This window comes from Myiozetetes cayanensis, unplaced genomic scaffold, assembly GCF_022539395.1.
Source record: "Myiozetetes cayanensis isolate MyiCay16 unplaced genomic scaffold, myiCay2020 scf4, whole genome shotgun sequence".
Classification (NCBI taxonomy): domain Eukaryota; kingdom Metazoa; phylum Chordata; class Aves; order Passeriformes; family Tyrannidae; genus Myiozetetes; species Myiozetetes cayanensis.
Genome location: NW_026087631.1, coordinates 34,156,105 through 34,182,752, shown reverse-complemented (window position 1 = coordinate 34,182,752; position 26,648 = coordinate 34,156,105). Strand labels below are relative to the sequence as shown.

Below are 26,648 nucleotides of genomic sequence, written 5' to 3'. Positions count from 1 at the left end.
ATGACAGAGTTTGGAACTGTATCAGCTAGTTATAGAAAATTAAAAAATATACATTAAAAATAAACTAACCATGTTAAATTTCAGGAGCGGGGTAGAATTAGGTATATACATACAAAAAGCAAAGTATAAATATTCCAAAAATCCCTTCTGCAGCAAGATTATTTGGAAAGGGTGCGAGCTTCTTATGGAAGAGTCTTGAGAAGGAAAGGGTTTGGACTGTGTTATAACTCTGTCAAGGACCTTATATAGTTGTTTCTGGATGATGATCTGCTTTTACCAGTCAATCACAATATACTCAGTGTGTCTCTAAGTTTGCTAAAGGCAGGGAAAGGAAAGGAGAGTGGGCAGAAAAGAAGGCAGTACAAAATCTTACAGGCTTCACCCCAAATTTATGGTGATCAGCACTGAAGCTTTGAGGATGCTGGAGCAAATCTTGGACTTTTCTGAGGTTTGCACACAAGGAACCAAAGTATGGATATTTATCAAGGTCCGTAGGATGAGGAAGAGCTCCCATGACCCCGCTCAGTGCAGGGCAGGATTCTCTGTGTTGGGTAACTTTGATCCTTAGGAAACTACTCGCAATATGGGATGCCAGAAGATTGTGGGATTGGGAAAAATTCCAGAAGATTTTATCCATGTGTAGCAACCCAAGTCTTTCCTGAATATCAGCAAGTGACAAATATTCCCTGAATGTAAGAATAATAAGAAATTAAATCACTTCACTCTAACTACAAAGCAGTCACCTGTAATGGTGACTTTTAGTTACTGCAGCCACAGACATAATTAAAATTGGGGAACTAAAGGTAAAAGGTGACTTTCTGAGCAAGCAGCCCCTCTTGACTGCTTCTGATAGTATTAGTGATGTACAAGCTACTCCATTTCCCTTTTACTCATTTAGTGCTTTCTCAACATTTGTCCTTTGACGATGAACTTTTGAGGGATTATGCTCCATGCTGTCATCAATTATGTATGTTCACTTGTAAGGACAGTTTTAATGTAGCTGGTTGGTGTTCCAAGGTTAAAATTGTGTTGTTGATAAAGGACATAGGGCTTGTGTCACTGACTAGATTATTTTAAAGCTTTAAATCTGTCTTTTTCTCTCAAAGAAAGCAAACAGGACCGCATATTTATGTTGCTATGTAAATAATATAAGCAGAAAAATAGCTTCTGATCAGAATGTTCTATTTCTTTCAAAGCTTTTTGCTTCTTTACAAATATGTAGTGAAATATAGGCAAGCAAAATTCCTGTTTAAATAGGTTTATATAGTAGATTTTTTCCACCTGAAATGTTTTCTCAGCCTGAAGTAGAAATATCTGTAATTCAAAAAACAGAATGTAGAATATAATTCTAGATAGAGGTTACTAATTTATCTACCGTAAACTACCATCATTATGAAAATATACATTTAATGTCATGAGTCATGGCCTCCATTAAGCTATATTGATTTTCTCAAAGATTGTTTAATGAAGAAAGAAATAATTTTTGGGGTATTTTTGTCTGAGCTCCATCTGTGTCGGAACACTGGTGGAATGCCAGGGCAGTGGGTTGGTGATATTGTGGGTGCAGCTTACACTTGATTTTTGAGGCTGCCTTCAGTACACAGAGGCTGATGTCTCTGGCCTCATGTTTCCTGTGGGATTAGTGAATAAACTGTGTGTCAGGATGATGATCTTCTAAACCAGATTTTATGAGCATTTCCAACAGACAGACCAGCTACTCTAAAGACTGTTCAAGCACCAGGGCAACACAAAGAAATAAAAAAATAAATTGAACAAGTCACAGAATCCCAGGATCATTGAGGTTGGAAAAAATCCCTCCCAACCCACTGAGTCCACCCTGTGCCCGATCCCCACCTTGTCACCCAGCCCAGAGCACTGAGTGCCATGTCCAGTCATTCCTTGAACACCTCCAGGGATGGGGACTCCACCACCTCCCTGAGCAGCCCCTTCCAATGCCTGACCACCCTTTCCAGCAAGAAATTCCTCCTGATCTCCAGCCTGATCGTTCCCTAGCACACCTTGAGGCCGTTTTCTCTCATCTTGTCCCTTGTTTGCTGGGAGCAGAGCCCGACCCCGCCCTTGCTCCCCCCTCCTGTCGGGGAGTTGCAGAGAGCGAGAAGGTCTCCCCAGAGTCTCCTTTTCTCCAGGCTGAGAATCCCCCCAGATCCCTCAGCCACTCCTGGTGCTCCAGACCCTTCCCCAGCTCCGTTCCTTTCCCTGGACACGCTCCAGCCCCTCAGTGTCTCTCTTGTCAGCACTGGAGGTGTGGCCCCAGCAGTCCCAGCACAGGGCCGGGCACTGCCCTGGGCCTGTGACACCCCATGGCTGGGACAGCACAGGGGCCATCGGCCTCTTGCCCACCTGGGCTCACCTGGGCTCAGAAAGTCAAAAAGAATTTAAATAAAGTCAAAAGGTTTTATTGTCTGTATATCTTTTCACTTGCCCTTATATGTTTCTCCAACAGATACTGATTTTGAGTGAAGAAGCTACCACAGGAGTAGCTGTATTTCCTACTCGGTGCTTGAGAGGTTTGATACTTGCTATCTTAATTCAGTCTTTACTCAGAAGCCCTGTTTCAAAGTTCTCATAAGTAAATATTTTATTTTACCTCCACATTCCAAATAGCAGTCCTATTGCCGACAGAGGTTATGAAATCCCCATCCCTGAAAGTGTCCAAGGCCAGGTTGGACGGGGCTTGGAGCAACCTGGGTTAGTGGAAGGTGTTCCTGTCTATGGCGGGGGGGTGGAATGAGGTGATGTTCAGTATCCCTTCTGACCCAGATTATTCTGTGATTTTGTGATTCCATGACTACATAAAGGTTAACAAAATAATCACTTATCTGCAGTTGGTAAGTAATGTTAATTATAGTTGCTGACTTTCATATTTAGGGCTGACTTTCAAACATCAGGCTCCACATTCACACCATCAGGGGTGTGAGGTATAATAATGATAGAAATTGTGTGACATATAGGGTAACCTTAGACGTGATCCTTGGAAACCCACCCCTGTTGGTGCCAGGGCCTGGATCAGCTGGGTGGGCTGAGCAACATCAGCTGAGACATCAGAAAAACTGACTAGAGTAAAAGTGATGGAATGAGGTTTATGTTTTACATACCTGGTGAGAAATTACTTTGGGCTCCACCACCTCACGTTGAACTGAAACATCGCAGCCGAGAAATTTTTTCCAAAGTTTCATGTTTTCAGTTCCGCTGTCTGTATGTTTTGTTGTTTTGTTTACTTGACCTGCGTGCTGCTTCACAGCTCCTGGGAATGCTGTCCAGGAGCCTCCTGCCTCCACCCTGGGTGGTTCAGATGATCCAAATGCGACATCCAGGGATCCCAGAGAATGACTACAGCAAACAGTCACACCCGAGACAGTGAGCTCATCTAACCCTTTTTAGTTGCCTGAATTTGGATGTGCTAGTTTTCTAGACGATGGCACATCCAACCACGGTAAACAAAAATTAGCCTTAATACAGAGCTTCTAAAAGATTGGAGGGTCAGAGGTGCAAAAAAGGCTTCTAAAACTGCATGCAATAAATCTGGAGTGGCAGTGGATTGTTGGAAAGCTGGAGTTTGCTGTTGCTGAGCAGCCCAACTCGTACCCAAACGAGTAGCCAAGTAAAAACCACCTCAGCATCTGAGTTGCCAACTTTGATGCTGCTCCACTCAAAGCACCTGTGGAAAATAAAGCACGGAAAACAACTTTAATGGTTAGGAGATTTTAGATACCAAAATTGAAATGGCAAAATTTCACCTGTTTGTAATGAAGCTTCCATCTGACCTATGTCAGGACAGATTTGAGCACGTTCTGTCTGTGCTGTAGGGCAGGAACTAATTTTTAGGGGCTGTAGACACATATATGTAATATGTGTATCTGTGCTGATCTTCAAGATTTTACTGATAAATCGTAACCTTTAGCAATGTTTATGATGAGAGACTTTTTTAGAATTATGATATTACAAAAGTATTTTTGTCAAAACACATTATTTTGGATTATTGAAAATTAATATCTCATTTGATGAAGTGGATATGGTTCATTGAAATCTCCCTTATCAAGGTATTTTATAAAAGAAGGATTTCTATTACAGATCATGGCTTTGGTGATTAAAATTAATGAGTGCCTTCACAGTCTGCACACACATATAAAATGCATTCTTTTTTTATCTTGGTATTTTGATAGATGAAAAGATTTTTTCATGCTTCCTGACCAAACTTATTATTATTTGCTTGTCAAATTTACCTTAATATTTTTTGCCATTTAGTTTTAAGACAATATGAGATGGCAACAGATAAACATCTGAGTTATCTCCATTAAATAGTCATTGAGAAGGAAACTGCATGGCAACCAGATTTATATTATAACATGGTAAGTTTCCCTGCAGGTTTGAAGCAAGTTGATTTTCCCTTTTTTTTTTTCTTTTTTTTTTTTTTTTTTTTTAAATTTTTGTGTGTGTGTGTGTTTGTTTGGTTTTTGGTTTTTTTGTTGGTTTGGTCTGGGGTTTTTTTTGTTTGTTTTGGGTTTTTTTAAATTTTATTAAAGTATTATCTTTAAAAACCTTTTAGAAAAATGTGACATCAGGAAAAAATAGACTTTGCAAATAGAAAAGTCTGTGGTAATACAACCTACAGGGTGAAATGTAAACTTCCATACTGAACTGAATACAATTTATAAATTTTGTGTGGCTGGATCTAAGCTTTTTGCTGGAGTTGTTTTAAAATGTGTCTTCATAAACACTTCCCATGGAGATATTATTTATAAAAATAAATGTTAATAACTAGTTGACAGAGAATTTATAGAACCTCTGTCTCAACCGCCTTTCAGCCCCAGGGGATTACAGTACAATAAACCCCAATTCATATAAATGCTGAAATAGACAGTAGGGCAGAACAAAGGGAATGCAGAAGGGTTCTCACTGTTTTCCTAAAATTAAAATAGTGGCATATTCCTGTTACTTTCACTGCATTAGATACACGAACTGTGAATGCCAGTGTTTAATTTGTGATCTCTGAGTGATCTAAATACATCTATTTCTTATGAAAAATGCCTGACTGTGGCCAGAATCTGTATACACAGAATAACTTTAATGTAGGTAGTTTTCTAAAGTGGTGTTTCCTAAATTACCTGTCAAGAGTGACTTAATCCCACATTGCAAATACTGCCTACACCAGTGAGAGGTATTAATTTCCATACCAATTCATTTAGAAGGCTTTGCTGAGACTGTCAAAGAGATGCTAATTATTATCAGCCATGATGATCCTTCAGGAATTAGGCTGGGATTGAGAAACCACTTAATTGCTGAAGTTACACTACAGTCAGGGATTAAAGTGATGAGTTCTGCTCCCTTTCTGTTTTGCTTTTTTTTTTCTTTCTCTGGTAGCTTGGGGAACAGCTGTCACAGGCAATCCTGGTGATGGTTTTGGGACCATCGGGTGATGGTTTTGGGACCACTTTGTCACCTCTTGGTGTAATTTATCTTCTACTGGTGCTGATTTTAAGATAAATCATCAGCTTCGTTAAAGGCAGGCAGCAGAACTTGAAAGTCCAGTTGATTATCTCCGTACAGCAACACAAAGTGCCTGGAGTTAGGCAGAATTCAACTAAGAGATTCTGCTGAGAGAAATTTAGGGGACCTACGATAGCATTAATATCTGAAAATCTGAACAAATTTTCATACGTCCTTACTACTCTTACAAAAAAGCTAAATTTTCATTCAGGAGAGAAATTAAAATTGACAGAGTTTTGTGCTGCTGTTAATAAAATGTCTCAGACAGGAGATAAGTTTAAAGAAAGGCTTTCCTTGAGGATAAATGCCTGTGTCCTTGATAAATCTTTCCTTTTCCATTTCAATAATAAGCATAGTTCGGCTTTTTGTTTTTATAGGTGCACATTCTTTATTGTGAGCAAAGCTGAATATGTTTCATTTAGTGGTATCTACTGAAAATGTGAATGTTCCTTGAATCCGCTGGATCCTTTGTTATATCTTAAATGTAGGATAGCAAGGTGAAGAGAAGGGAAGGTATGTCTGTTTGCTATGGGTAAAATCTCATTAACTGTAATATGTTTTTCATGCCAGTGGTATATCTTTCACAATTTGGACATCGATGTATGTTCTGTCTTTGTGAAGCTGAGTCATTGATGGCAACCAAATTGCTCAGATTTGGAAGCCTTCTACTCATTTTTTTGCTTGCTTTGCTCCCTCTATACATTTTTTATGGCAAAACTTTTAGTGCTGGTTTAAGTCCTTTATTGTTGTACTGGGAGGAGATGGATCCTCTTCTCTCTGTGAGGACAGCATTGTCATTAATACTTAGACAAGTCAAAGCTGTAGAATTTTCATTACAGGTGGTGATACACAGAGAATGAAGGTGCATTGGGTAATTATTTTTTTCTAAACTGAAAAGTGAATATGATAGATTGGAAGGTATTTCTTTTTAAACAATTGACTCCTGTATATCAAAGTAAAGTAATGCAGAAATCTATTTTAAAATCTAACTGGACTGCCCATCTTCAACTAGGCTACAGAAGTTAATTTTAAATGCCTGTAGTGTCAGAGATGGTGATGATGTATTACCGAATGCCTGGAGAATGAGTCCTGGCATTTTTCTATATTAAAGACATGTTGTGTCGCCAACCATTGTAGGACTGTACTGATTTAATTTCATCATAAGTTTCCAAACCAACAATAGCTCTTTTTAGTTTTCAGTTATTTTCTAGAATATCCTATCTTATTTGAAAACTCCCCTACCCACCAAATAATATCACTCTTCAAAACAACAACAACAACAAAATACAGGAGGAATTTTTATTTAAAGTCTGTAATCTTAGCACAAATAATTTAGTGCTTGAGCTACAGTTCCCTTTCTTGCTCTCTTCTCAATCTTGTTTCTTGTAGTTTCTCACCTGCAGAAGGTATGTTATCTACTGGGAGCATTTTCTTTTCTTGATCAGTGCTTGTTTTATGGGGTTCAATTGCGGGCTTTCATCAAGAAGTACTCTTGTCTGTATTAAAACTGCTATTATTCTTCTCAAAGGTGTAACAATCATTCATATTGCATTACATAATGTAAAAGTATGAAATTTAATTTCCTGAGGCCTCAAGGAACTTTACTTCCTTAAAATGGTGCTGAAATTTAGACAGAAAATATTTTCAGAATGAAAAACTAGGTTTGCATCTAAGAGTGTTTCTCATTTTTCCCAATGATTTTGTGTTGAGCAGTGAATAATACTGTGCTGAAGCTTTCTTTGGCCTTTAGACAAGTACTATAAATTAATTCATTAATGGGAATTATTTCAGGGCAGCAGTACTGGGTGTGTGTTTAAAGTCTTATGGTGATGCTTCAAATATATGCCCTCTTTTCATTAGCAGTTTTAACACGGAGTTTGGCTTAAAAGAAATGAGAAATGAAACACAAAACAAAAAGCCCCAAGCCTGTGGTGATCAACCGTCACCTCTGAGGCAGTCTGCTGCTGTTTGTAAGATTGCATTCTGGACTGTCAGAATGAGAAACCTTTTTTTTTTTTTGTGTGTGTGTGTGTTTGTGTGTGTGTGTGTGTTTTTGTTATTATAAGAAAAATTCTTATTTAGAAAGAAGAGGAAAAAAAAATCTCTTTTAAATTGTTTTTGTCCTGTGTCTAAACAAAAGAACAATGCTGAGCATGAGGGCCATGATCACCATTGCATATTGCACAACTCACAAAAGAGACATTTTTTATCTAACACCAGCATTATGGAGGTTTTGTGTATGAGCCTAACCTTTGGATCTACTTCTTGGCCAAAGTAGAGAGTGTAGGAGGAGAACAACAAAAAGGATAAGAGCTGTTGGGTTCTTGACAATAAACTATTTTGTATGTATTAGTTATGAAGAGGCCAACTTTAGGCAGCGGTGTTAGAACATATAAAATAGTGTTTGTGCAAATGTTAGACATACTAACTCCATGCTGCAGGTAAATAGTAACTATCATGAACGTATTTTAAACATTTAGCACTGGAAAAGTAAGCATTTCTAGTTAAATTTAGTGTGGAGAATTGGGCTGTATTTTAACCCTTTTCAGAATTTATTGTGGGAATGTGTCTCTTGTCTGTACTGGACTTTAAAACTTGTTAATTAAGCTTATGCTTTGGAAGTATGTCAGCTAATACCTGTTGTCACCCTACAAATATCTGTAAACCTGTGATGTAGTATAGTGCATGCTGGTAAATATTTAGTATTATTAAATATTCAGGATGTCCTTCTTTGTAAGCAGTGACTGCACTGGAGCCTCTGTTTAATTTAACAATATTCTTGGTCAGAAGCACATTTTTTTGAGAAACAGTGAAAATGCCATTTGTGGGTTGTCTATTATCCTCCTGTTTCACTTTGAGTAGATGTGAAAGGAATGAAGAAACAGGACTTATTATTTACTTTCTGTGAGAACCCTGTTTGTTGAAGCTCAAAATTATGGCATCTTTCATTCATGTCAAGATTAAACCTCTCTAAATTGCACAGAAAGTAATAATCAGGGAAGTTATCATAACAGCATCAGCCTCAGTCACCCCATTATTATTTAATGTATTTCCGTTGAAATTTGTGCAGTTCTGGGTATCATTGTCTTGAAAATTATAGTTAGTTAAGGATTTTATTTTTAAAACAGGCATACCAAATGAAAATATTCTACAGGATGTTGATAGCTGGAATAAAAATATCTACATAACTTCTGAGTGCATTAATAGGGGCTTTTCAGGAGGATTTTAGCTTAAGGAAGGATCTGGTTTTCTTGAGATTTGAGCTTCAGGGCAGAAGCAGAGAGGGCATTGTGTTTTAAGTGTGGATAATGCGTATTTTATGAAATTACTTGGTAAGTTAAATATGAACCAGGTATGAAATCATAGTTTAGGTAAATGAATAGTGACAGAGCCTACTTTACTCAGCCTCTGTAAAGTAGTCAATGAAAATCTAGACAGATTACCCAGTTCTTACTGTCCACTGACTACAAAGAGGTATCAAGGGAAGCACTTCTTTCCATTTCTTGCAATGTTTCATATTTGAGTTTTTTCAGCTTTGGTCCTTTTTCCCTTTAGCAGCACCGGAGCAAAGGGATTCCTCCCTCCTGGGGAGCCCAGACGTTGCTGACACAGCTCCAAGAAGGAAGAGAAGACAAAGGGCAGCAAAACCTGCTGGGACAGGGCCTAAGGTGGCAGCTTATGAGGCAGAACAACTACCTGAAGAAAAGTAAGTGGTTTTTAAATGTATTTAAATGTTTTTGTACTTAAAGATATCGTAGGGCTGGTTGTGTTCCAAACCCAACTGGTTGTGGTTGGGGTTGGTGACCTCCAGAGGTCCTTTCCAACCTCATCACCCTGTGGTTCTACCCTTGAAATTTCAGTGGAAATCAACTCACAGTACCATGTTTAATAGACCGGAATGGATTTATTTTGAAAATAAAATCATGGGGGAGAAAAAAAATCATTTAAAAACATGAGGGTATCAGAATTTGTAGCACTTGTAGGTATTTTTCTTCTTATGTCAATTTCAACTTCTGGAAGTATTTTCACATGGTCTGGGAGGTGGTTCACATGGTATTACCTCAGAGCTGCAATATGGTTAGTGGTATTTCTTTAAAATATATGGCAAATTATATTTGAAAATACTCATGTTCCATTTTTGTCTGTAATATTCCATGGATAACAAACTCTTTAAACAGACAGGGTCACAAGTATATTACAAAGACATTTCCCATGATTAGCAAAGATTTTTAATAATGAAAAGCAAGAGAATTATCTTTTATTATTATATTTGACGTAGAAGGTTGTGGCTTGATGCCAGCTGGGAATGTTTAAATTTACAGTCCTACTTTATTAGTTAAAAAAATTGCATTTTTTAGAATGGTGTAGAAATATATCAGATTCTATTTTCTGTTATTTTACAGTACATTGCAATGAAAAATGCCTTTTCCCCATTGTACGTTGTCCATTTAGTTTTGAAAATCTGCCTGTGTTTGGCTGAAATTCAGTTTCACTTTTTTTTAGTATTGATTGCTGAAGCAAAACCTATGGAGGCAAATTATTGCAGAGGAGTATAGAAAGTCCTTGGACTGAGTAATCATCTGTTTATTAATATCTGAGTCCTCTGTGTAGGGGAAAGACTAAGAAAATACTGATATTTTTGTTTTAATTTCCTTAAGTAGGGCAAATTTTAGAAAAAAACAGAGCAACATTAAGTTTTTCCTACTGTACAGTCAAGTTCTCATATGATTGTGGAGCTGGTCAGAGCTGAACCTGAAGAGTGTCTTTTCTTCTGGGCTATAATATAACTAGTTGTATTTTAAGGCTTGCCATATGGAACATCCATTCTGTCAGTCTCTGTCCCCCTTTTTTCTCTTTGCACTATGTGGCAGTAGTTGTTCTTTGATTAACTAAGGAGATACAGAATCTCTGCATTCACCTGAAAAATTACAAAAGCCAAACTGTAACAATTTCCACTTTGCTGATTATTTTATCCTTGAGGGTTTTTGAGCTTCATCTTCTGCCAGGTGCTAATCAAGTTTTCAGTCAATTTGCTGGGCTAATAATTTTCACTTCTCTCCAGCCTGTCAAAAGTAGGGAGATGTGGAATTAGCACCAGTTCACAAATATAGATGTTCCTTTTTTTATGAAGTTTCTCCAGTAATTTGTGCTGATGGAATGCCAGATCCTACATGGTGCAAAAAGGCTTTATCTTAAGCTGACAGGATGTTGGGGTCCTGCCCAAAAATGTTTTCCAGTATTGTGTCATGAGCAAAAAAATAAAATTACTAATTCCAAGCAAACCACCCCAGCCTGCTGGGGCGGCAGGGAGGCAAGGGGGGAATTTAACCTCGGAATTCCTTCATCTCTGGAAGGGCTCCATCACAAACATGGGAGATGTGCAGCCCTTGGAAGGGTGTCATGGTTTTTCTGCTTGACAGAAGGATCAAATGACAGATTGTGATCACGTTTGCAAATGCACAGATGAACCCTTGTTTCTAAACTCTCCTGCATAGACCTGCAGAAGGAGTTGGTTCTTTAATGTAAATACTAATATAAATGGTTACGAATAAGATGCAGTTGCACAAAACCATATCTAACAGTCCTTGCTTTAGCAAATACAGCTTATTTAGAATTATTTTTGAAATTTTGGTAACATCACTGGTGATCATTTCATATTCACCAAGGCTGTCACAAACCAAACATCAGGAACCTAACGCTGCCTTTATGTTATTGCACCATAAGTTGACTAATAAAATATCTTAAGTCAGAAGAAAAAAATACCTCTTCACCAAAGGAATCATCCAAGTTTTTCTTTTCTCCTTGCCTTTCAGATTGGTTTTTGAAAACAGTTTTTCAGCAGTCATTGTTACCACATAGAAATTATGTCCTTAAATTCTACATATTTCTTGTAAGATTTTAAAGTATGCAAAGAAAGTAGCATTTATCTTGAAATAAAGAGCATCTAAAGTAAACACTGAGTCAGGAAAACTGAAATGGTTTTATTTCTGCAAATATTTAGGATTTATGGATGTTGAACCTAGTTATGTGGCAATTCTCTAGTCCTTTGGAATGAAAATATATTCTTAGATATGACCAAGAACACTCAGAGGAATGCAAATAAAGATCTGTTTGACACAGAAATTAGAGCAAAAGGAGGGTTACCTTTCTCATGCTTTGTGTGTGGGTGCGGTGGCAGGAAGGGCAGTTGAATTGTGTTTATAGCCATAGACATATAGTATTACACTGGCAATTTATTCAAGGGCTAAATCAACATTTTTAATGAAACTTGGCAGTATGCTTTGGATGATATTAAGCTTAGTGAAAGTAGCCATGAGATCAGCAAAGAGCTGAACTAGGATTTGTAGAACAAGGTTGCTAAATGAACTGTTTAATTATTTGCTGAAATGAAGATGTACTTTAGGATAAAGCAAAACTTTAGGATAATTAGTTGGTCAGTGAACTGCAAGATTTTGAGGTTTATCCAGCTCTTTAACATGTTGTTTTTCAAATCTGATATTCAATGAAAGGAAATGCTTCCTAGGCAGACAGATGTTACTTTTAGTTAATAACAGTTGAACTGTGGCTTTTAATTTACACATTTTAAAAGTGTGACAAAGGATGGATCTTGCAGTTCAAAACATGATTGAGCCAAGAGGTTAAATAAAATTATTCTGATTCCAGTAAACTGTGATGGTATTGGTGCAGCTTTAACTGTAACTTAATATATGGCAATTTCCTAAGGTGCAAAGCAGAGATAATACATAAGTCAAGTTAAGATGCAAATTCTACTTTTTACAATTTGCATTTCATAATTGGAGCAGAGAAATTAATAATAATGTTCCCCATCCTCAGTTAGAAATTATGCTTATTACCCAAATCTCTCTAGGGTCTGCATATGAATGACACCATTAGCCATGTGGAATATGCATTCAGTAGAGAGGCTTAAGTGTAGGGCCTGTCAGCCTGAATCCTGTAAATAATTGGATGTTTCTATAGTATCTTCACTTTAAAAGTATTTGAACCTATTTGAGAATAGACAGTATCTACTGAGGATGGCAATTTTTTGATATAATGTCAAAAATTAAACATGTTCTGTGGTCACAAAGTACAGTGGAACAGAGCTGGACCCTCTGTACCTAAAACAAAAGTAAATCAGGAAAAAGCATCCCTTTCTAGTGAAACTTTTACTTTGCTTCCATGATGGAAAAATTCCATCTTTCTGGTTTGGTTTAACAAAATTGGTTTTATTTAATGGGTTAAAAAAAGAAAAAACTTTTCTTTTTTTTCTGTTCATCATATTTTACTAATAAAGAATGTAGTTTTATGGTTCTTATTCACACATGAATTTCCTAGGAGAAGGGCTTTCCTCGATAATTTCTGTAAGTTACTCTGTGTATTTCAAAGTATAATCCATTCCAGCTGCTCAAAAGTGTTCATAATTTCTCTACTATTTATGTATACACATATACATACAATTGGCAGAAGTGGTTTAGGGGAAGGCGTCTCAAATAGAGGAAAAACAGTATTACGGATCCAAATGTGATCTATTCTCCTGACATGAAGACTAGAGAAAATCAAAGAATGTTATTATTGAGGCATTGTTTCATAATTTTGATAAACAAGTGTTAGGAAGTACTTTTAGTTAATTGACTGAAGAATAACAGGTATTATTTGCTTTTATACATAAACACTGCTTTTTCAGGGAGCCAAAGGGTTTAACATGTTTTTGGGGTTATCAGCAGCATCCAAGTAAGAAAAAAAAACAAACATACCCAGAGTGGTGACTGGGTGTTTGGAAGTCACAGGAGTTGCCAGGGGTTGTTTTGTGCCACCTACATTGCCACCAATTGCTCCATCAGAGGAGGCCAAACAGAGAATGTAATTTTTACTTAAAACACGATTGTTACGGTCCTCACAGCTCGGTGTTTGTTCTTGACTTCAGGGCCTGATTAAAGTTAGTCATGTGTGTAATTGTGGGTAGAAGGGGCTGCTGCATAGTTTTTGCTTGTTAATGATAAATGTGATTTTTTTTTTCAGTTTCCATACTCTCTTTCTGTACCTTCAAAAGGTTTTTAGAGTCTTCATCCCAGTACTGTAATAAGCTGGACTTGTCTTTCTTTTGATAACCTTCCACCCCCTTAAAAGCACTCAGAGCCTGTGGTGAGCCAGGAGCTCCTGGGGGATCCTCTCTCTGCATTTGTTTAATTTATTGCTTGCGGTTCACATTTTTAAAATCCTAATGCAACATTTATTTAAAGTGTGGTTTGCCACCACCAGTGACTCAGGTAGAAGAAACCATAAATTTGTCTCAGAACTGGGCATTCTCAGAGGGTTATGCACAGACATGGGTTTTTTTTCCTATCTCACACAACACTAATTCTTCTTATAAAAAGGTTTAACCAAGTAAAATTTGGGTCCCACTGAAAATTATACCATAACCTTCCATGCTGCAGAGGGGATATAAAGTTTGCCCCACAGTTACCTCCCTTTTAAAGAAGGACATATTTAAGAGCTCATGTTGACATACCACTTTTTTGTTTGTTAACTGTATATATTTAATACAATAGGAGAGAACTTGGTGTGACAAACAGCATGGTCACTGATGTATGAGTGAGTCAGTGCACTGTCTGTGTACAGCAGTGATAAGCTCATTCCTGCCATAATAAATTTATGGAATGCAGTGTTTAGAAAGTTTTTGATGGTTAACTCATTCAGCCTGAAATGTAGGCAAGTTAAAAATACTCTTAGAAGAGACTCTAATGTGAGTATCAAAAAAAAAAAAAATTAAATACTCTATTAAGATGTGCTTCTTCATGCACGCTCAGCATTTTCTTGTGCTTTGGAATGGCTTCTTTCTTCCCTCCCCCCCTTCCTTCCTTTCTTCCTTCTTTCCTTCCTTCCTTCCTTCTTTGCTCCCTTCCTCCCTTCCTTTTGATTACAATATTGCAGAAATAGTGCAAAAAAATGAAAAATTTGCAAAAAAGTGGTTGCAAAACCAATTCTGGAGTAATTCTATATTCAACTGAATTGAATAAGGCAGAAATAAATACAGCAAAGTGCAGCTGTTTTTCTCTTGATGGCTCTCTGTGCTGTGTGTATTAGTTTTAAGTGAGCAGCAGATAACTAGGCTTCCACTATCCACATGGGAAGGGGCAATTTATTTCCATGGGGTCTGCAAGGAATTTTTATCCACAGCCACCATTTCTCTTGACTCCCCAGGGAAAGGTGGGAAAATATGAAGTCTGAAAGCTCTGGGCAGGAAAAAAATTAACATTATCTGCTGACCTCTAAGGCTGCAATTTGTCCCAAGGAAAGTCTCTCAGCTCTCTAGTTTGTAGCACATCTCACCGATTTTTGTCACAGGTAATAGCCCAATAATTGACTGCTGATGGAGAAGTTATTACTCTGTGAGACTGACAGGGCTGTACCCTCTGTTTTCTCAGGGCATGTTCTTTAGAGCAGGGTTTTATTGCTGTGACAAATATGGTGAGATATGTGTCTCCGATGATTCATCTATAATGTATTTCAGTGAAACTGGTGTCTGCAAGATTACAAGAGGATAGCTTAAAAAATGGAATTCTTCCTTCTTCCATTACCTTTCTGCTAAATTTTTGGTGGTTTTCCCTGGCCTTTCTAACAAATATTTTAAATTGGAGTGATGTTTGACCGGAACTTTGTATTTTAAGCCTCTCTTAGTTAGGTTGTGGGTTGGTATAGTTTAATTTATCACATTGAGCATCAGTTTCATGAACCTGGCTGTGGTGTCTTGATGTGGAGGCCAAAGAATTTCTCTTCAGGAGTAAATTACAGTAAAAAGAAGGAAAAATGTGTGTGGTTGAGCTAACTAGCAGTGCTGGAACAGTTGTGGGCTTTTGAAGGAGACCATGCTACAGTATTTTCAGTCTTTTAGTGGGAAGTTGAAAAAAGGAGATTGCGTTAAAAACAACAAAGAAGGCAATATTTGAAATTCCATGTGCATCCCTGTGATTAGAGTATGGGAGCGAAACATGCACTCTCTGTACTCACACTTCTGTAAAGGGCTCTTGATGGTGTCAATTAAACCTCAATTTCCTAAACCATCTTTTCAGGTGGAATTATTTTCATGTTACTTTTAATAGGGAGAAGCATGTAATGTAGATACCTGAGATTTTCATTATCCTGTTGGCAGGAGATTAAGTCTAGGCTGACGGAAAGCCTAAGTAGCCATGCTTGCCAGATCAGCCCTGATGTCAAAGATAGCATGGAAGATAATGAGATGAAAGCTTGGCTATATTAATGAGATAAACTGCCTTAAATACCTGTTTTTATTGTTCTTTGACTGATCATGAAGTATGTCTTTGCTGGATTAAATTAGAGTATTCCATATGGCACAACTGTCTGTGGGGAACAGTAATCCCTTAAATTATAATGGAACCCAGGAAATGAGCTGGAGAAAATCCCATACACAAAAATACACTGAAACTCAGGATCTGGGAAATGATTTCACAAGCTCCTGCAAACCCTCCTGCTCCATTGAGTTGATTGCTCAGTTCAGTGCACATTTGAAAATTCAGATTTCACTGCATGAATCTTTTGATTTTTATTTGTATTTGTCCGTTTTCCTCACGTAACTTTTTACCAATGAATCATCCCCAAAATGTCCCACCTCAGCAAAGCAGGGCTAAAAGGCTAACATTTCGATTTGGCAAGACTTTTAAATTTCTCTGTGCTAAAATAAGCGCTTCAGCTTTTGCTTAAAAACCACAGAACTAAGTGCATGGAACTTATTTTTCCAATGGAGACTTAAGTCATCAAACAGTGAAGGTTGTGTCTAGATTGTCTATTTTTCTTCATCTGCTATATTTCAACTGGTTACTGTTGACTGTGAAGAACATCCAACCAAAGAGAAATGTTGCACTGGACTTCTTTGTCCTTCTAGACCTCCTGTATGAGATGCATAAGGATGCTGTTGATATGGAATGAAATACCCTTTTCCAGAATTCTTGAAATCTGTGTCAAAACCAGAGCAAAAGGGGAATGACTCCCAAGTACTGAATTTTGTTTTAATCCTGTTTCTGCCTCACAAAGTAAGTTGAGCTCTCAAAGTGACTTGGAGAAGGAGGGAAAAAAGGTCCAGAGCATGGAAAAGGGTGAGAGGTGACACTGGACATGTTTCTGAGCAGAAAAAAAAGAGAGACCATAGTGAGAGGCACTGACTCTGCATTTTTTTTCCTATTTATCATTTCTGTATTGTTCCCCCCAAAGCAGTAAATCAAGCACTTGAAGCCCATGACAAGGAATTTCCAGTAATATTTAGAGCCATCCTTAAGTCTAGTCTGAATGAATAAATATTCATAAATTTATATGCTGTGACTAATACATACAGAATGAGCAAATGCACTTTCATGGTCGAAGGGACTCATCTGTTTCTGTCAACTTGTGTCAGAATTCAGTGTGACATTAATCAGGATCCTTTTTGATGGGTTCTGCCATCTGTGGGAGGGCACATAGCATATACTTATCCATCAGTTCAGAAACTTGTAGAATAAGAGAAAGAGTTGCACAAATCATGTCTCTCTTAAATTAGTTTAACTACCATTCAATCTCCTTGAGCATAAATAAAAACGAGCTTATTAGAAGCTGCAGGAGGTACAGAATTAGATTAGTATGATCCTTGCTTAAATTGAATATTGCTGACACACTTCCTTGATTACTTAATAACACTTAAAATAATTCCTTACTTCATTCATCTGTCAAACCATTCATAACAGTTTTCATGTCGCTGTTGCATCACTCAAGCTTGTACATAAAACCAGTAATTTGAAAACTAATTACATGCTTGTATGCTCTCCAGATTGTTTACTGCATATTAACTCATACAAGTGGACTTGGTATAAAACCAAGGGAAAATGGTCAGTATGAAAAAACTATCAGCAACAGAGTCAATACTAAATAGCAGAAGTCAAATCAAGTAAAATTCTCTTTTCAAAATTATTTTAATCAAGGTGCTAAGGTGAATTAAAATCTAACAGTAGTCAGTCTAACCATTGGAATCAATTTTTCATCTGCATTTGGAATGAACACAGTAACAAGGACTAAAACTGAGGAAAAGGGACAAATGTGGGTGTAAACACTACTGTTTAGGGAGGGTATGTTTCATTCTAGGTTTCATTCTAGAAAGAGATGAGATTTCTCAAGTACTTCTTTAAAAGCTGTTAATTATTCAAGAAGATGGAAATAAATATTTTATATACCACTTATGTAGATACCAGAAAGAGAATTTGACATCAAAGTAAGAGACCTGTCTGCTAAATTAAAAAATGGTGCCTCTGGCCTTGTGTTTATCTAGAAAAGATAGAGTAAAGAAAGCATTTAACATGGGAAGATAATCTGTTTAAAAAGGTGCTAATTGTAGAAAGATATTGAAAGAAATTTGATTTATGTTTTAGAACATCTGTTTCCAGAGAGTGTTCACTGAATTCAGTGAGAGTTTGGAAACAGGTGATTTTTTTTCCCCAATATTGAGGAGTTATCCACATTCTATTTAAAATTACCGGCTTCTGAATTATTATTTGGCCACAGGAATAAAACTCTTACCAACACCTAGTTCACACAGTGATCTTCCCCATCCACTCTCCAGATTTCTAAGAAACACTACAGAATATTTTCATAGGGGTTATTTTTTGATCAGAGAGGAAAATGGTACATTATTCATCACTTCAATGTTCTGCCAGAACTCTCTGAAGCTTGAACTTGCACAAGTGTAAAACTGAAGTAAAGTGATGATAAATCATGTCATTTAGAGTCTGGTGGTGATGTGAACCATCCAGAGTGTATTGCTTTAGTCTCTCTGGAGTTTATCCCTGGATAACTATTAAACTACCTGAACAAAATTCTATTTTCATTAAATAATCCTGACAAATTATATATTTTATACTGAAAATCCTCAGTCCTTTAGGCTAAAATACACCACTAAGTAAGAAAACATTTCTACAAACAGTAAACCTACTGGATTTGGTGTTTGTCACAAATAGAGAATTATTTATCTGTTCAGGTTCTATACCACTGTTAAACTGTTCTGAAACACCAGGTTAAGAAATAATATCTTGGTATAAATACTCTCCTTTAGTTGTATATCTGTGTAGCTACAGTGATGATAAATGATAAATGATGATAAATGAAAAAAAAATCAGATCTACCCAGTTGTGTTGACAAAATTCAAAGTGATAGAGCCTGAGCAACTATTTCAGTTCAAGTAAAAACAGGTTTGAAGATAAAAAGAGAAGATGTCCAGATAAAAATAAAATATTGTCAGGATATGATGAGTTCCCTGTTGATTCTTTAAATGTTTCAGGATACTTTGTGAGCTCCAAAGTTTTAAAAAGAAACAAAACCATTAACTTTAAATCCATATTATTCAGAGCAATCCCAGAGCTAATATAAGAAAAATGTCCAAACCAGTATCCCCAACCCATGATAATGGTGGGGGAGAAAAGCAAGGGGAGAAGATATGTCTAAAGATATATCAAGTTTGTCCAACTTCCCCTTGGGGCATTTGTTGTCCTTCCCAAATCTGGGAGCAGCAGGGGTTGTTTGGGCCAACAAATCTTGTTTGTGGCCAGGTGGTGGCTGACCAGGTTAAATTAAATTAATACTAAATTAAGTATTACCTAACAAAGGTAGAACTTAAAACCGCAGGAGGCTTAGAAAAATTATGTCAGGGCACTGAAACAAATAGGGATGGAGTTGTAAGATCTGGAGGGTTTGTGATGAGGTGGAATTGAATGTTAGAGGGAGCCTTTATTCGCTCTCCTGTGTAAGAAAGACCTCTTGGGTGTACTTTTTGTCTTCCTACTTTCTCCTCTGCAGTGTAACACTTGAGAGATATAGAACAACGATTGCCTTCTGCGTGTCTGATATGCATCTACACCTTTACCCAATCAACCATCACATCTGAGGACAGGAAGAGGAATGCTAGCTAGGCTCTTTATTCAGGGTGACTTGGTGCAGGACTTTGCCAGAGACTGCAATCTTCAGCTTACATCTTCTCTAAGGAAATTATTTGCAAGGTTGAGATGTTTCCTTGTGCTGTTCTAACCTTTTTCTTGGGCTAGATTTAAAAAAAAAAAAAAAGGTCAGTGTTTCATGTTACCCTAAGACAGTGCTAGCCAGACACTCCTCTTTTTCATGGTTCCTTGCATACCACACCCAGATCTTCACTGACTCCTGTCTTGACATTTTCTCCTTTGCTAAAAATATACAACACGTTTCTTTATTATTTGAAACCTTTTCTGTTGCTGAGGTCCCTTTGCAAAGCCACCTCATATGTAGATAGGACACACTGAATATGATGATACATGTTTTTTTCAAACACCATTTGGGTTTCATGATACATCAACCAAAATACATCTTGCTATCCAAAAGAGAAACATGCAAGTGAAAGAAAAAGCTGATTTGAGGGAGATTTGTATTAATAAAGTTCATAATCAAGATTACACATGGTAAACAGGCTTGAATGTTGCTGACCAGGTAAGTTTGCATATCCTGTGCAAGCCTTCAAATTGCTTGAACCATCTTGAATCTAAGCTGGCTGTTCATATTTCTGTTTCACATCGTCACTTTTTTACTAGACATTCCTGTCTTCAGTAATATTTAAGCACAGTACTTAGTTTTAAGCATTCACCTGGTATTTCTCTATTTCTAACACTGTTACCTGAGCATTAGAAAGTTTAGTTTCAGCTGGGGCTTCCAAACCATTAACCTTAAAATTTCTGTCACACATAAAACTGCTGTCCTTAGCAGGTCACCAGCATTCCAGATGTCACTGAGTTCCCTGCTTTTACATATATTTCTTGGCTGAGTCATGTTGACAAGGGCTTTTCATCTTGAAAACTTTCCAGTTATTGGACTTAGCCAATTTGACATGGAATTTGGAAAATGAGTCAGGGTAGAGCCTGATGCTGCCTACATAAAGGTGCACCTGTGTGGAGGTTAACTTGCTGTCACCTGACATCTCCAAATATTATTTCTCCATTGTGTGTTCTTACAAAAGTAGATTGTCTCATGTAACACAGTCTCCACTGTCCCCCAGAACAGAATGTGACTGCCTTAATACATATGAAGAAAAGAGAAAGAAAATAGAAAGAAAAGAGAAAGCAGATTGTTTTTCTGAGCTATTTCACATAAACCTTTAGCTGATGGAAACAAATACAAGATCCACAGCTGCAAGTTTTTTTTTTTCTTGGGGCAGCACACAGCCTTGGCAGTAGCATCCTGGAATAGCTTTTATAATCCAATCTACTGTTTTTTATGGTGTCTTAATTCAGGTAGTTGCCTCACCCCAGGTTTAGGTCTAGCCCAACATAAGGCAGATCCTGTCTGACATAAGGGGACTGCATGACACACTGAAGTGGGTCTTACTAGACCAAGTTCATCTGGAGATTTCAATAAATTCTTTTCTTTTTTTTCCCCCCAATTTTTTTCAAATTTTTTTTCAATAAGTTTCAGTAATTCAATAAGTAATTTATAGGTGATTAACTTAAATGTTAGATGTGTCAAAACACAATTGAATTTCAACATTACAAATGAATATTTGAGATTATTTGTAAGCTTCTGTGACAAGAACTGTAGTCTTGAAAGCCTGATACTCTTCGTACTTAAGACTACGTAGAGTAGAAGAAATTAATGAAGGTCAGGAGAGTGACAGGACATAATCAGGGTCCTCAGTCTGTAATAAGTTCTTACAGACATTATTAACATGTTAATTCTGCATTTGGATTATCATGGATCTATTAATTTGCAAGTCTTAGATAAGAATGTGGATTATTGTTTTTTGTGTTGCACTGGTGGGTTTTATTCCCAAAGACAGTTTTTCAATGTGCAAAATAAATTTTCAGTTAGCCAAGGAAGGAATCTGTGCTGCAGGACAGGATATTACTGGGATATAATTGATGAATTGAAGTTTTATTTTAAATGCGCAAGCAAGAAACCTCTCTGGACTTCCGTCTTTTTCTTCTCAGCAACGGGAAAATTTTAATTTATACTGTTTCACTCTCTTTCCATATTTTATCTTGTTTTCAATACATTGCCACATTTATTTTCTCACTTTTCTTCATCTTTCAGCAAAATGAATTTTCCTTCTAGTAAGGAATCTGTCAGATAAATTGTGATAAAATTTATATTAACTTGAAAGGGAACCAAAGGAGCAATTCATATTAAAACTATACAATAACAGTTCCATATTCCATCTGTATACAAAGCTTTCATGAGAATTCCTTAATGATGTCAACTCTGAAGCTCCTGTTTTGTATTTTAACACTCCTTGATTTCACAAGAATATTGCTCTAGATATTGTTGTACACAAATTAAATGAAGTGGTGCAGAGCTACAGCACCACGTAAGTATTCCAGGGAAAAAAATTAATATGTTGGCAGTAAATACCTGTTTAATTGGATAAATAGGACAACTTCCTCAATGAATGATGATTGACACACGATAAAGCTCTCTAGTGTTTAATTATAAATGAACTGACATCACAAGGATGGCTCACATGTGTGACAAGGGCTTAAGCAGCAGCTTCAATTTTATTAAAAAGCACTTCAAAAGAAAAACCTAATTAGACATAAGCAGTGCATGGATATAGACATGGCACAGAAAATTCTTGGTCTATTTAGAGATTGGAATGAATAAACTGGCAGGAGGTTGGAGATGCAGAGACCAACAGTTTCCTCCTGCTTTCCTAAAATTAAGGTGTGTCTCATGGTGGCTGGACTTGACCATTTCTCCACCCACACCAGTTTCTGTCATCCCTTCCAATCCAGAGAGACACCTGTCAGTGTTCCACCACACAAGTCTTTGCCTACTGGGACATTCCCAAAGTCACAAGTCATGGCACAATTTGAACAGTGTCCACCTTAAGCATTGTCATGTTTTCTGGTGCTGCGAGGAGAGCAGAAAAATTAGTCCAGCCTCCTTTTTCCCCAGCAAAATTCCTTCTTGCTCCTGCCTATTTCAGGCAAATGGCTGTCCTGTTTAAATTATAGACTGTCCTATGGAGTGCTTTGGTCTCAGGGGGCAGGAGGCTGAGCTTTCTCTGGTTGAAGGAGACAAAGGAATGAGAAGGGAGCTGAGCTATGGCTTATTTGCTTCCTGCTTATGAGTTCAACTCATAATCAGGTGATTTAAGGAGTCAGTGGAAACTTCAGGCTGAGAAAGTTGGGGCTGTTCATCCTGGAGACCTCACAGCACCTTCTAGTGTCTGAAGGGGCTACAAGGAAACTGGAAGGGAAACTGTGGCGACAGGACAAAGGAGAGTGTCTTCAAACTGACAGAGTGGAGGTTTAGATGGGGTATTAGGAGGAAATTCCTCCCTGTGAGCGTGGCCAGGCCCTGGCACAGGTTGCCCAGAAAAGCTGTGGCTGCCCCTGGATCCCTGGAGGTGTCCAAGGCCAGGTTGGACAGGGCTTGGCGCAACCTGGGCTAGTGGAATGAGTCCCTTCCCATGGCAAGAGGTGGGACTGGATGAGCTTTAAGGTCCTCCCCACCCATTCTGGGATCCTATGATTCTGTGAACTGTAGGGAAATAATCCACTCCATCTGTGTCTTTTACTTAGACCAGCCAATCCCTTTACCTCTTACTGAAAAAAAAAAGTCTGTCAGAGTAATTTTTAATTCTGAATTACATTTACTTTAAACTGCAGAGCCATCACTGGAATATTTGTGCACTTTCTTTTTTGGCTCATAACCTATTAATTAACAGCCCACACTTTGAAATAGACACTTTTTTCCTTGCTTTTCTATTTTAATGCTTATCTCTTCTTCCTCATACCTTCAGCCTGGTGAGTACACCCACTGCTTTTCCCTGAAGCTAATGCAAGAATTTAAAATTCAAATTACCGACAGAAGTGGATTGCTGTTCAAACAAGGCATCTAAATGTTCTCAAACACCTTGATGAGTTGTGCTTTCAGAGGGCATGAGATCGATGAGATCTATCATGTGTTTTTATTTATAGTCTCTTTCCTAGGAGTGGAGTTGTCTTCTACATAATCTCCAAAGCCCAGACAATTGCTGTAGTGTTTCAGCTATTTTATGCACTTACCTCTGAAAGACAGAGAATAGAGAAATAAATACTGCATGCATGATATGTGCTCCCTAGACTTACTTATAACACAGACGGTTAAACTGTTTGCAGTTTACATTTCTCTCTTTGCATTCAGAAAACACAAATATTTTCACAGACAGGCACTGAAGATATCTGTATTGTGCTATGTATTCAAGTATGCTATACAACTATTCATGATATTAAATGATGGAAAGCTATTTTACAGATGCATTTATAGCCCTAACTAGATAGTGACTGAAAATGTCTTATGTATCCATTTGCTGTTTTAGTAATGAAAAAAATCACATGCAGCTCATTATCTGAATAAAATATGCACTGAACAAAGTTCCAAGCAAGAGCATGAGCCTGTAGAAGGGGGATCACTTGGACTAGGGGAAAATTCTTTTTAACAGTCATGTGATCAATAAAGTGTGATTAAGTGGATGAGTATGGATAGTTACTAAGTCTAAAATAAATGTTTTTTGATGTATGGACCCAGCCTCCTCACTCAGTCTCATCAATTGTAAAAATCATTTGGAGAAGGACCCGCTTTTACCCTTTGAATGATGTGTTTATACTCTCATCAGTCAGGTGCACACTGAGCTACTAGTGGGCTCACTTGCTACAATCCTTCCATAGGGCCTCCAGTTTCCTGGTTTTTAATCACACTGTGTCACTGTGTGTCTGCCTTTCTGAGAGTTTAGTCAGAAAAAAGGTGAGCCTAAAAACAGTGATTCTGTATAACTGAGTCTTCTGTTATTTCAGAAGGCAGATCTTATGTTGGGCAGTGCCACAACTACATGGGGCTGCAGCAAGCTACTAGATTTTTACTTTTGGGAGTTGAAATTGAAATTTCTGCTATACATTTCACAGGACTTACTTTGACAGGTGATTTTTTTATGTGTAGAAAAACATCTGACCAAAATCACAAGATGGCAGTTTTTAAATAACCTTCAGGGTTTTGGTAAAGATCTTTTTTGGTTCTGAATCACAGAATCTCCTGAGTTGGAAGGAACCCATGAGGATCATCGAGTCCAACCCCTGGCTCTGCACAGGATACCCCAACAACCCTACTCTGCCCTTCAGAGCGTTGTCCGAGTGTCACCCTTGGTGCTCGGACCACTTCCCTGGGCAAAATCTAAGCAAAATTTCGTCTGTATTTCTTTTGCATAGCATGGCGTTTTTTGCTTGAGAAACAAAAATTCCTTTGTTTGCCAGTGTGAAAGAATAATGATGGAAAATAGAATTACTGATCTCTCTTCCTGTGGTCACAGGAGCCATTATGACTTTCATCAGAAGATAACTTCATAAAGAGGCAGTCTGCAAAAGCTTAAAGTCAACCCAACAGGCAGTGGCAACAACATAATTTCGTCCTGATTTGGAATTTAGCGTAGGACATCCTTGCAGGTAGATGGAAGATAATAATCCACTGCGTCCTGTGACTCTCTGAAAGACTCTGTGCACCCAGGGATGGTGTGAGACAAGAACAGTAGGTCTTAGGAGACTCTACTGCTGAGAAACTTCACCTTTTCAGAAGCCACTCTTGATTTGGAAGGGAATGTGTCTCCTTTCCAAAAAAACAGTTTTTATGGTACAGTTTTAAAGCACAGGCTGCATTTTTGGTGTGAATGGGAACAGTTTTAGTGACATCCAGAACAGGACGCTGTAATGTGATATCTTGAGCTGGGGTGTGTTGAATAAATCAGCACCCCTGTGACACCCTGCTGAATCCACCAGCTGGAACTAAACTGGGCATAAATATTTGCATTGCTGCTTTAGGTTAGTGAAAGCATAATAATACAGCAAGAAATGCTCAAAAATGCTGATGACAGGCAAACAATACTTGAAGTGCAGCTGTGAGGAAGTACTCATTATTTGAGTTCTCAAATAAGGATTATCTTTGAATTTATACTTGCTAGCAATCCACTATAATTCCCATTAAAAAAGCATTGTGACCAATCTATTGTTTTTAGAGGTGTTAGATGAGGATCTTAATGAATTAAAAGTGTACCACATTTATCTGTGGAGAAAAAGCTTTCATCTTCGTTCCCTCAGGTCCCTGTGCCTTCCTGGGGAGAATGGTCACCTACTGAATTGACCAGAATAAAGTGCTGAAAATTGCTTAATAGGAGGAGAAGCAATTTACCACTAATCTGCTTCAGGCTTACCAGAGGTGATTTCTCAGTTTGAGCTGTGGCTGCTGGAGCTCAGAGCTGATGCCGAATGAAAATCAGCAGGTGGAATTATTCAACATAAAATCTGCTTGCCAAGAGCTACCTTCCTAGGAGGGAGGATTTTGGAGAGCAAAAGCACTGTTTAGTCATGTATCTCCCCTATGCTATCAGTGGAAGGAAGATGTGTAATCATCCATGACTGGCAAGTTTAAAAAACCTCTTCCTTCACCTTCCTTACAAAGTGTTGGAATAGGAAGTTTGAATTTCAGCAGAGTGAATATAATGAGGTCAGGGCAGCTGCAGAGCACTAATCATTCTTCAGAAAAAGGCCACTCTGTGCTCTCAGTGTGAGACATTTCCCGTTCTCAGACATGCATTTTATCCCCTTTTTGTCTGGCCTTTGTAATGGATGGCTTAGTCACCCTGGAATTAATAGTTCCTGTATTCTAGACCTCGCTATAAGCTTGATTACGCAGGCAAATTATTGCAAAATAAGCTGGTTAATAAGTGTATTTAAAGAGAAGTGGTATTACACAAGTCCCTGAATTACACTCTTACTCCACAATTACCCCTTCGAGTGCTCCAGGTCTCCCCAGCTCCAGAGGAGACAAACCCAGACCCTGAGGATGCTCTTAGAGCACAGGAGTTTCCACCTGAGGAATTGTTCTTTTGTTGCTCTTTCTAGGTGTTTCAAAAATAGAAAAGACTGTTTCAAAGACCTTTGAAAGACATTTTTTAATCCAGTATATGTCCTGCTCTGTAAGCTTGCAGATAGTGTTAATTTCTGGGAGGTAGTTCAGCCTGACCAACTTAAAAAAAAAAAAAAAAAAGCTTCTCTGGAGCTGGGAAACTTGAGCATTTTTCTTGTTTGGAGCCAAAGCAATCTGATTTAAACTTGGCTTTA

General features: G+C 37.7%; 1 protein-coding gene across 3 annotated transcripts in view; it reads left to right on the top strand.

The window, feature by feature from the left end:
• The window catches only part of XRCC4 (X-ray repair cross complementing 4), a 144,965-nt gene that overhangs the window by 81,851 nt on the left and 36,466 nt on the right, over positions 1–26,648 (top strand). For 2 of the 3 annotated variants that reach the window (XM_050329125.1, XM_050329123.1), the window contains exon 7: positions 9,064–9,214. In XM_050329125.1, coding sequence (XP_050185082.1) covers positions 9,064–9,214 — 151 coding nt within the window. The remainder of the gene's footprint in view (positions 1–9,063; positions 9,215–26,648) is intronic. The other variant, XM_050329124.1, reaches the window with a different exon arrangement.